Source organism: Oncorhynchus mykiss, chromosome 12 (assembly GCF_057628025.1).
Source record: "Oncorhynchus mykiss isolate SJ-2025 chromosome 12, ASM5762802v1, whole genome shotgun sequence".
Taxonomy (NCBI): Eukaryota; Metazoa; Chordata; class Actinopteri; order Salmoniformes; family Salmonidae; genus Oncorhynchus; species Oncorhynchus mykiss.
Genome location: NC_143033.1, coordinates 66,850,364 through 66,861,864, shown reverse-complemented (window position 1 = coordinate 66,861,864; position 11,501 = coordinate 66,850,364). Strand labels below are relative to the sequence as shown.

Below are 11,501 nucleotides of genomic sequence, written 5' to 3'. Positions count from 1 at the left end.
AGTCTATATAGAATGTGAGCAAAGGAGGTGAGATAATGGAGGTAAAGGCAAAAAAGGCCATGGTGGCGAAGTAAATACAATGTAGCAAGTAAAACACTGGAATGGTAGATTTGCAGTGGAAGAATGTGCAAAGTAGAAATATAAATAATGGGGTGCAAAGGAGCAAAATAAATAAATACAGTAGGGGAAGAGGTAGTTGTTTAGGCTAAATTATAGATGAGCTATGTACAGGTGCAGTAATCTGTGAGCTGCTCTGACAGCTGTTGCTTAAAGCTAGTGAGGGACATGTTTCCAGTTTCAGAGATTTTTGTTGTTCATTCCAGTCATTGGCAGCAGAGAACTGGAAGGAGAGGTGGCCAAAGGAAGATTTGGTTTTGGGGGTGACCAGAGAGATATACCTGCTGGAGTGCGTGCTACAGGTGGGTGCTGCTATGGTGACCTGCGAGCTCAGAAAAGGGGGGACTTTACCTAGCAGGGTCTTGTAGATGACCTGGAGCCAGTGGGTGGTAACGAGTTTGAAGCGAGGGCTAGCCGACTAGAGCGTACAGGTTGCAGTGGTGGGTAGTGTATGGGGCTTTGGTGACAAAACTGATGGCACTGTGATAGACTGCATCCAATTTATTGAGTAGGGTATTGGAGGCTATTTTGTAAATTACATTGCCGAAGTTGAGGATCGGTAGGATGGTCAGTTTTACAGGGGTATATTTGGCAGCATGAGTGAAGGATGCTTTGTTGCAAAATAGGAAGCCAATTCTATATTTAACTTTGGATTGAATATGTTTGATGTGAGTCTGGAAGGAGTGTTTACAGTCTAACCAGACACCTAGGTATTTGTAGTTGTCCACATATTCTAAGTCAGAACCGTCCAGAGTTGTGATGCTGGACGGGCAAGCAGGTGCAGGCAGCGATCGGTTGAAGAGCATGCATTTAGTTTTACTTCTATTTAAGAGCAGTTGGAGGCCAAGGAAGGAGAGTTGAATGGCATTGAAGCTCATCTGGAGGGTTGTTAACACAGTGTCCAAAGAAGGGCCAGAAGTATACAGAATGGTGTCGTCTGCGTAGTGGTGGATCAGAGACTCACCAGCAGCAAGAGGGACATCATTGAATGTATATGGAGAAGAGAGTCGGCCCAAGAATTGAACCCTGTGGCACCCCCATAGAGACTGCCAGAGGCCCGGACAACAGGCCCTCTGATTTGACACACTGAACTTTCCCATGAGAAGTAGTTGGTGAACCAGGCGAGGCAATCATTTGAGAAACCAATGCTAACGAGTCTGCCGATGAGGATGTGGTGATTGACAGAGAGTCTTGGCCAGGTCAATGAATACGGCTGCACAGTATTGTTTCTTATCGATGGCGGTTAAGATATCGTTTAGGACCTTGAGTGTGGCTGAGGTGCACCCATGACCAGCTCTGAAACTAGATTGCATAGCGGAGGTGCTGTGGGATTCGAAATGGTCGGTAATCTGTTTGTTGACTTGGCTTTCGAAGACCTTAGAAAGGCAGGGTAGGATAGATATGCAGTGGGGATAACAAGTATTTGATACACTGCCGATTTTGCAGGTTTTCCTACTTACAAAGCATGTAGAGTGTTGGGGAATAATCAGAATTGGTGGGTAACATAGATAAGATGTTTTATATTCATCATATGCTTATGAGTTATTTCTCATTTTTGTACTATTGTTGTACTATAGTGGTGGCCATTGGCAGTTATCTGTTCTATGTCAAGACTAAGTTGCATGGGCCGCAGAGAGGGGAGAGGTCAAGGTGTCATCATGTGTAAACATATCTTTTGCTCCACTGTGTCTGTGTGCCAGTCACTCCCTACTTTTCCCATCGGGGAGAGGAGGATGGCAGTGTCTGGAATCATTCTATGTTCCCCGTGAGCTTGTCCAGTATTGGTTGTATTTAGAATTGGTTGTATCTAAATGACAATTTGATATATGCCTGTTGATATGGAGGATTGGTTTATGGTTCTGGGTTTGAGTAAGGAGACAAAGCTGAACGGTTTATTATGTCTATGCTGTCTGACTATGTGTGTTCTTTGCTATTAAAGGATCTCAGTTGCAATGTAGAAGGGGCTCTCAGAAAATTCATTGATAGACACTGAATTGATCTGAGAGTCACAGGGTTGTGATAGAGCTCATATAATTAAAGATGGACTTTGATAACTAACTCTGACTTGTGTGTGGTTTGCGCTCATGATTTGGTAAATAGAGGAAATTTCCACGACAAGAGGTCTGTAATTTTTATCATAGGTACAATTCAACTGTGAGACGGAATCTAAAACAAAAATCCAGAAAATCATATTGTATGATTAAGTAATTAATTGGCATTTTATTGCATGACATAAGCATTTGATACATCAGAAAAGCAGAACTTAATTATTTGGTACAGAAACCTTTGTTTGCAATTACAGAGATCATACGTTTCCTGTAGTTCTTGACCAGGTTTACACACACTGCAGCAAGGATTTTGGTCCTCTCTTCCATACAGACCTTCTCCACATCCTTCAGGTTTCATGGCTGTCGCTGGGCAATACGGACTTTCAGCTCCCTCCAAAGATTTTCTACTGGGTTCAGGTCTGGAGACTGGCTAGGCCACTCCAGGACCTTGAGATGCTTCTTACGAAGCCACTCCTTAGTTGCTCTGGCTGTGTGTTTCAGGTCGTTGTCCTGCTGTAAGACCCAGCCACGATCCATCTTCAATGCTCTTACTGAGGGAAGGAGGTTGTTGGCCAAGATCTCGCGATACATGGCCCCATCCATCCTCCCCTCAATACGGTGCAGTTGTCCTGTCCCCTTTGCAGAAAAGCATCCCCAAAGAATGATGTTTCCACCTCCATGCTTCACAGTTGGGATGCTGTTCTTGGTGTTGTACTCATCCTTCTTCTTCCTCCAAACACAGCGAGTGGAGTGGAGTAGACCAAAAAGCTATATTTTTGTCTCATCAGACCACATGACCTTCTCCCATTCCTCCTCTGAATCATCCAGATGGTCATTGGCAAACTTCAGATGGGCCTGGACATGCGCTGGCTTGAGCAGGGGGGGCTTGAGCAGGGGGACCTTGCGTGCGCTGCAGGATTTTAATCCATGATGGCGTAGTGTGTTACTAATGGTTTTCTTTGAGACTGTGGTCCCAGCTCTCTTCAGGTCATTGACCAAGTCCTGCCGTGTAGTTCTGGGCTGATCCCTCACCTTCCTCATGATCATTGATGCCCGACGAGGTGAGATCTTGCATGGAGCCCCAGACCGAGGGTGATTGACCGTCATCTTGAACTTCTTCCATTTTCTAATAATTGCACCAACAGTTGTTGCCTTCTCACCAAGCTGCTTGCCTATTGTCCTGTAGCCCATCCCAGCCTTGTGCAGGTCTACAATTTTATCCCTGATGTCCTTAAACAGCTACCTGGTCTTGGCCATTGTGGAGAGGTTAGAGTCTGTTTGATTGAATGTGTGGACAGGTGTCTTTTATACAGGTAACGAGTTCAAACAGGTGCAGTTAATACAGGTAATGAGTGGAGAACATGAGGGCTTCTTAAAGAAAAATGAACAGGTCTGTGAGAGCTGGAATTCTTGCTGGTTGGTAGGTAATCAAATACTTATTGCATGCAATAAAATGCTAATGAATGACTTAAAAATCATACAATGTGATTTTGTGGATTTTTGTTTTAGATTCCGTCTCTCACAGTTGAAGTGTACCTATGATAAAAAAAATGACAGACCTCTACATGCTTTGTAAGTAGGAAAACTTGCAAAATCAGCAGTGTATCAAATATTTGTTCTCCCCACTGTAGGTCTGTAGCAGTTTGGGTCAAGAGTGTCCCCCCCCTTTGAAGAGGGGATGACCGCAGCTGCTTTCCAATCTTTGGGAATCTCAGACGACACGAAAGAGAGGTTGAACAGGCTAGTAATAGGGGTTGCAACAATTTCGGCAGATCATTTTAGACAGAAAGGGTCCAGATTGTCTAGCCCAGCTGATTTGTAGGGGTCCAGATTTTGCAGCTCTTTCAGAACATCAGCTGACTGGATTTGGGAGAAGGAGAAATGGGGAAGGTTTGGGCGAGTTGCTGTGGGGGGTGCAGTGCTGTTGACCGGGGTAGGGATTATGTGCTGGTCTTATGTGCTGGTAATGCTTATTGAAATTCTCAATTATAGTGGATTTATCGGTGGTGACAGAGTTTCCTATTCTCAGTGCAGTGGGCAGCTGGGAGGAGGTGTTCTTATTCTCCATGGACTTTACAGTGTCCCAGAACTGTTTTGAGTTTGTGTTGCAGGAAGCAAATTTCTGCTTGAAAAAGCTAACCTGGGCTTTTCTAACTGCCTGAGTATATTTGTTTCTAACTTCCCTGAAAAGTTTTATATCACCGGAGCTGTTCGATGCTAATGCAGAACGCCATAGGATGTGGCGGTCCTCATGACAGCCAGTTTCATCGTAGTGCTTGATGTTTTATGCGACTGCACTTACAGAAACTTTCACAATTCTTTACATTTTCCGGATTGACTGATGTACTGTAACGATGGATTATCATTTCTCTTTGCTTATTTGAGCTGTTCTTGCCATAATATTGACTTGGTCTTTTACCAAATAGGGCTATTTTCTGCACACCAATCCTACCTTGTCACAACACAACTGATTGGTTCAAACGCATTAAGAAGGAAAGAAATTCCACAAATGAACTTTTAACAAGGCAGACCTGTTAATTGAAATGCATTCCAGGTGACTACCTCATGAAACTGGCTGAGAGAATGCCAAGAGTGTGCAAAGCTGTCATCAAGGCAAAGGGTGGCTACTTTGAAGAATCTCAAATCTCAAATATATTTGTTTAACACTTTTTTGGTTACTACATGATTCCATAGGTGTTATTTCATAGTTTTGATGTCTTCACTATTATTCTACAATGTAGAAAATAGTACAAATAAATAAAGACCCTTGAATGAGTAGGTTTGTCCAAACTTTTGGCTGGTACTGTATATATTTACATACCAAAAATATATGGAGGTTTGGAAATTATGCAGACAATTGACGGAAGCCACAATCTATCTGCAATATTAAAGCTGATCTACCCCCGTAAAATATATATATTTTTAAAGAGACTGTATGAATACGGGCCCTGATATACTGTAATGTGTTCATATTGAAATTAAGCTTTCTCCATCAACTCTTTGTTATTGTCCAACAGGGAGCACCAGCTGAGAAGGACAAGTTCCTCACCATGATGAGTCACACCCGAGGTAGTCGTATGGAAGAGCAGCACTGTGTCTTGAACCCTACCGGGACCACTCCCTCTCCCCCCAAACACTCCACTACTATACCCTCAGGTCAGTACTGTACTAACCTAACGTAGCAGGCGTTAAAGAAAAGCCCTTGCGGGGTCCTTTTCAGGAGAAAAGGAAGCTAGGTTGAAGATGCTTTATCCCTGAAAACTGGATGTTTTGGGGTTTTTATGACACTGCTAAGGGTGGTTCTATACAGAAATTGCAGATATACAGGAAAACAGCTGCCAGTAGTGCTTTCTATTCATCTTGGAAAAGTTGGTATTGATTTTTCTACCTTCACTCCCTCACCTCTTTCTCTCTTTTCCACCTTTTTCTCTCCCACCCACTCTCAATCTATCTCTCTCTCCATCTTTCTGATAGGACAAGATGCTGACCGGTTCTTTAACCTGTTGGCCAACACACAGGGTCATCGGCTTGACGACCAGCGAGTGACCTTTCCCTTGTTACCTGGGATACATGGGTCTTCTGCTGGTCATCAGGATGGTGTGAAGACAAAGGCTGGACCTGATCCAGCTGTCACACCCCAGGTAGGCCCTATTCTGACTTCCAAATCAACCCCTAGCCCAGTGTTTTTCTACCCAAGAGGGAGCACATTTTAGCCCCTACTTCCAAGGGCTAGGAGGGGGACAGGGGGAGCAGGTAGCTGACTATTGGTGGCTATTCAGCAGCCTGATGGTCTAGGGGTAGAAGCTATTGGCCAGTCTGTTCGGTTTAACCATGTGTCCCATTGATGAGGATGGGGACGTGCCCAGCCTGGTTGCTCTTGAAGTCCACAATCGGCTCCGTTGTTTTGCTGACGTTGAGGGAGAGGTTGTTTACCTGGCAACCTCCTGCCTGTAGGCCGTCTCATCTTTGTTGGTAATAAGCCCTACTACTGTCCTGTCGTCAATGAACTTGATGATGGAGTCGGAACTATGTAAGGCCACGCAGTCGTGGGTATGCAGGGAGTACAGGAGGGGACTCAGGACGCACCCTTGTGGGGCCCTCGTGTTGAGGATCAGTGTGGAGGTCATCTTGTCCCCCTTTACCACCTAGGGTCGTCCCGTCAAGAAGTCCAGGACCCAGTTGCATAGGAAGTTCAGTCCCGGAGCTGTGAGCATTGTGGTGAGCTTAGATGGCGCTATGGTATGCATTCCTCTTGTCCAGGAGGGTGAGGACAGTGTGCAGTGCAATGGTGATTGCGTCGTCCGTGGATCTGTCGGGCGGTAGGCAAATTGGAGAGGGTTGAGTGTGTTGGGGAGGGAGGAGGTGATGTAGTCTTTGACTAGCCTCTCGAAGCACTTCATGATTGACGAAAGTGAGTGTTACGGGTCAGCAGTCATTTAGTTCAGTTACTTTCCCTTTCTTGGGCACTGGGAGGATAGTGGACATCTTGAAGCAGGTGGGGATAACGCCCCGAGCTAGAGAGAGATTAAAAATGGCAGGAAACCCAACGGCTAGCTGGTCTGCACATGCTCTGAGGGCGCGGCTAGGGATGCAGTCTGGGCTGGCAGTCTTGTGAGGGTTAACATGTTTTAATGACTTTGTGGACACCGTAAGCACGTAGCCTTCGTTGTCCTCAGGGGCTCTCCTCGGCAGCTCAGAGTCGTTTTGCTCAAAGTGTGAGAAAAAGGTGTTTAGCTCATCTGGTAGTGTGGCGTTGGTGTCCCAACATGACTGGCTTTCTTTTTGTAAACTGTGCTCGTTTGAAGCCCCTGCCACATACGCCTCATATCCAACCCGCTGAATTGCTCCTCCACTTTGTTCCTATACTTGTGTCTCGCTGCCTTGATCAATCTGGGTAGGTCGTATTTGTACTGTTTAACCATACAAATGTCCCCAGAAAAACAACATGTAGCAATTACAATTGAAACCTGTCAAATCCTCTCACATACACAGGAGTGCCAAGGGAGTAGGTGCTATGCTTGACTTGGAATTCTGCAATAATCTAGAACTTACTCTGTTAGAACAGGTGTTTCCAACCTTTTCCACCCAGGTCCCATATTAAATACACCAACTAAAAATAAAGTCTAGACCCGATTTTCTCTAAATGTTATTCTGCTACCAAATACATTTTATTATGATCATTTATATGAACTCTCAATTAAATTATACATATTCTCTTTATAGACAGTGATTAGACCAATTGATATTGACAGACACACATTGTATAAGATTACTTCCCAAGCAAAGTCCAATTTCTCTGACTCCTTGACTTTAGAAGGTCGTAGCTCAGCTTCTGAATGTCATAGAGACATGCCATATATTACCATGTGCATCAGTCACATCTTCCTCTGGCATTTTACTGCTTCTTTCTAGCCAAAAGCATTGTGGATTTATGCATCGTTTTAGATTGGTAATAAAAATTGCATATATAAAAAAAGACATTAAACATTGGCGCCACACCCCCTAGGTTAGAGCATATAGCAACAGCAGTGATGTGTTAATGATGACATCCATCCTCTGTATTTTCTGTCAGGGCTCCAAGGCAGATGTGCCACCATGGCCTTCCACACCCCAGATCACCCTGACTGAAGGGACTCCACTCACACTCAGGCAGGCCTACTATAGACCAGATTCTCCCACCCAGGCCTTTTCTGAACCAGCAGACTCCCAGAGAGAGACACCAAGATCAGCTTCCTTTAGCCCTGGCACTGAATACAAGACCATACAGGATCCCTCAGCTCAAGTAAATATATTCACTTGAAATGTTTATTGCTTTCGTGGGATAACATCACATGCACATTTAAAACAAAAAGGGAAACCAATACAGGGGTATTCATATGCGTAGTAGGTAGGCAAGTCACGATGCAACAGGTGAGGTCAAGTAAATATATTTGTGTTTTCTTATATTTCATTCTCATTTTGATAAACAGATGTCTATTGATTATGGATGCGTGTTGATTTGTTCACTTGGCTTCTTATACATTCCCACCATCAGATGCTTGCATTTTGAAAGCATGATTACATCAGTTTAACTCAACGTCTGAACTCTGAAAGAATAGTTGTCTGTATTGTTTTTTTAATTACAATAACTGTGGTATTTCCTCCCTAAAGGTAACATAGATGTTGTCCATGTGCTTCACTTCACAACAGGTAAGCTTAAGCATGATGTTGGTGACAGTCTGCTTGTTTGAAGAGTGTGGTCATACCGTATGTCAGTATTGTGGTCAACAAGTAAAACATCACCCAACAAGACTGTTGATTACTCATTTGGGAACTCATTAAGGCAGTTACAGAATGCAATTATAGAACTAAGAATGCAATAGAATACACATTACAATTAGTTTTCAGTTTCTGTCACTCAGGGACACAAGGCCGACAACCAAATGCCATGCTTCTTACCAGAAATGTTCCTCGATTTGGGACCCCAGGAGAGGCTCTGGTTCACTCTGAGCCTAACCCCAAGAAGAACCCAATCCCTCAACCTCAACCTGGTCCCCAAGGACGACTATATCTCCAGGCTCTGAGGGGTGGCCAGTCCTCTTCTGGCTGTGCCGGGTGGAGATTATAACAGAACATGGCTAAGATGTTCAAACGTTCATAAATGACCTGCAGGGTCCGTTCCAGGTCGTGTTTATTGCAATCGTGTTGCACAGATGATCAGATCTCACAAAGCCTGGTGAAGTGTTCCTATGTGTTTTAATCTTCCAAGATGTGCATCCCCATTAAAAAAAAAAAGGAATGTCTGGAACAGCACCACCATATCAGAATCTCAAATGTCTTGCAAATGTTATATCTCACGTCATATTTTTCAGCAATGCTATGTATTTTATGATGAGCTGCAGGCGAGAATGCAGCATTATGTGAATCTTCTTGTTTTGAACAGCAAGTTGAAGTTGTCAGTCAGTGTAATTCTTGTTAATAGCTATCCAATAAAAAAATACATGATTGGTTTAAATCCTATCGCTTCTCATTGAATTTTGAATTCATGCCAAGTCCTTTTGAAGAATGTCCTAGGGTGAATTCAGTCATGTGTTCAGAACCTCAGATAATAGTGTAGGTTCAGTCTGCAGCATCACAGTCAAAGGCCAAATGTACCATGGAAGTCTCTCAAATCACCAAGAGGAATGGAGAAAAGCCAAATAGCACACAAATGAATGACTAGTTTAGGTTGAGAACAAAAATTCTAACTTTATTCAGAATGTTGAAGATCACTTTCATTCCTTTCATAACAGGTCAACATCAGATCTAATCTATACCGATCAGTTCGGGGGTTGGGTTTGTGTAGGCCTGGATTTGGGTTATGCCGGATCCATCCATCTTGCCAGCCAATTAAATGCATCCCACGGTGGATTTATGAAAATAAAATGAGCTTGCCTTTCAACAATTTACAGACTGTGACACTTTAGAAACACGGGCACATAAATAACTTCTGTCTGCTATTTGCATTTGGTAAACTAATGGGTAATGGATACTAACAAGTAATGGTAACTACTGCACTGATTCCATAATGCAATGTATCTGTCCTAAAGGGCTGTTCTCCTGTCCAATAGTGGTTAGAATGCGCCTGCCTCAATCTTCTGATACCGTAACCCATACAAGGCATTGTCATGTTGTATTCTCCTTCTTGTTGTGAACACTCTTCATGTGCCTTCTTTGGGATTCAAGCGCTTTGAAGCGGGTACCGCAATCGGTGCACACATACGGTCGTTCCTCATTGTGCATTGTCTGGTGCTTATTCAGTGACGTTAACGTTGCAAAACATTTATAGCATTCAGAACACATATACGGTCTCTCCCCTGTGTGAACTCTCATATGCACTTTCAGGTTATCTCGTCTGTTAAAACCACGGTGGCAAACCGGGCAAGGAAACGGTTTGTCCCCTGTGTGAATCCTCCTATGCTTTGTCAGACAATCACTCGACCTGAAGCCTTTGCCACAGTCACTGCACCGATGGGGTCTTTCCCCTGTGTGAATCATCATGTGTCTTTTCAGATTACTAGTCCAGTTGAAACATTGACCACATAAGTGACAAAAAAGATTTTTCATGTGAGTTTGGAGATGCTCTATCAGAATTTCTTTGGACTCAAAGTGTTTTCCACAGACACCGCAAAGGCAATCTAGGCCTATATCCTCTGTGTGTTCTTGTGTATGTTTTATTAAAAAACTCACAGAGTAACATTTATTTCCACACACACCACACCAACAGGGAGTAGTAAGGCTTTGACTGTGTGGGTTCATATGGGATGACTCTGTGGATTTCCTTCCTTTTTTCCACATACCGGAGCTATGGCTTGTTATTTTCTGTGCTTTCTTTGATTTGAGTGGAGTAAACCTAATCCAAGGTTCTTTTTCCTCTTCATTGACACCTTCCCTGTATTTACTTGGGGTTGGAGAACAGACCGGATTTACTACAGAGAGGGGCTGAGGTTCCCTGGTTGCTTCTAATGACATGTAGCCCTCTCCATCAGGTTCTGTTTTGATCGGTTCCGTTGAAGTGCTTGTTAGAGAGGCTCCCTGTCCATATTCCTCACTTTGGGTTTGGTAAAGATGTGAGGGCTGACATGAGTCCTCTTCCTGATCATAGTCACTTTTCACACAGTCACTAGAGCTAATTATGAAGAAGTCATTATGAAACTCTTCCTCCTGACTGGTCCTATGTTGCTCCTGTTGTTCCTCCTTAATCTGAGTGGGCTCTGGGTCTTCTTGCCCCAGACTGGGGCTCCATTCCTGCTCACAGTGTTGCTGCTTAGTGGGAACCTCCTCTTCGAAGACAGTGAGAGAGAGCTGCTGGAGGTCTGGGGAGAAGGATTAAACAAAAAAGTAAAAACTGACATGAGACCATAATTCCATTTACATGTATGCAACATAATGCAAAACGTGTCTTTCAGCAGGACATGTGTTTCGTGCTCAAATGTAATAAAATAAATATTTCCAATGTCGCATAATATTAATGTCAACAGGAAAAATATAATAGCTAGCGACAAACCTGTCCTTTGTATCTCTTGTGGTTTGAGAACGATATCAAGCTGCCTCTGTAGACGGCCGTTCTCCTCTTTTGAACGATACACTTCTTCCTGGTACTCTGCTATCGTTTTCTCAACAGCCCCAAATATCTCCTCAGCCGCTGCTGTTAAACGCTGGTTGAGAAACATTCTCAACAACTGTATTTTAGCCATTTTAGATTATCCAAGCAGACTACGCGGCTACGTGCGTTTGTGTTTGTCGACGTTTTGGTAACCTTTCACCTTTAGTTTTGGCCATGCACGAGCATGTCATATTTTCCAGTGTCGCGTCCTG

At 43.7% G+C, this 11,501-nt stretch overlaps 2 protein-coding genes across 2 annotated transcripts; one reads left to right on the top strand and one right to left on the bottom strand.

Annotated features, from left to right (window-relative positions):
* The first annotated feature begins 35 nt into the window (after positions 1-35).
* On the top strand, positions 36-8,859 carry LOC110537980 (uncharacterized). The gene is given in 7 exon segments (XM_036939523.2): positions 36-41; positions 5,183-5,321; positions 5,640-5,806; positions 7,738-7,911; positions 7,914-7,947; positions 8,316-8,354; positions 8,553-8,859. Coding segments are annotated over 7 exon segments (735 nt in total). The 3' UTR covers positions 8,729-8,859.
* Positions 8,860-9,372: 513 nt separating this feature from the next.
* Positions 9,373-11,476, bottom strand: LOC110537978 (uncharacterized). Its single transcript, XM_021624467.3, has 2 exons — positions 11,191-11,476; positions 9,373-10,999 (listed from the first exon to the last, which is right to left on the bottom strand). Exons 1-2 carry the CDS (start codon positions 11,378-11,380, stop codon positions 9,810-9,812), a joined length of 1,380 nt encoding a protein of 459 aa, XP_021480142.3. The 5' UTR covers positions 11,381-11,476; the 3' UTR covers positions 9,373-9,809.
* Between the last annotated feature and the right edge of the window lie 25 nt (positions 11,477-11,501).

Coding starts and splice junctions, on each gene's coding strand:
- LOC110537978 (XM_021624467.3), bottom strand. CDS start 11,380: ATGGCTAAAATACAGTTGTTGAGAATGTTTCTCAACCAGCGTTTAACA. Junction 11,000..11,190: donor ACAAGAGATACAAAGGACAG/GTTTGTCGCTAG, acceptor CCTTCTCCCCAG/ACCTCCAGCAGCTCTCTCTC.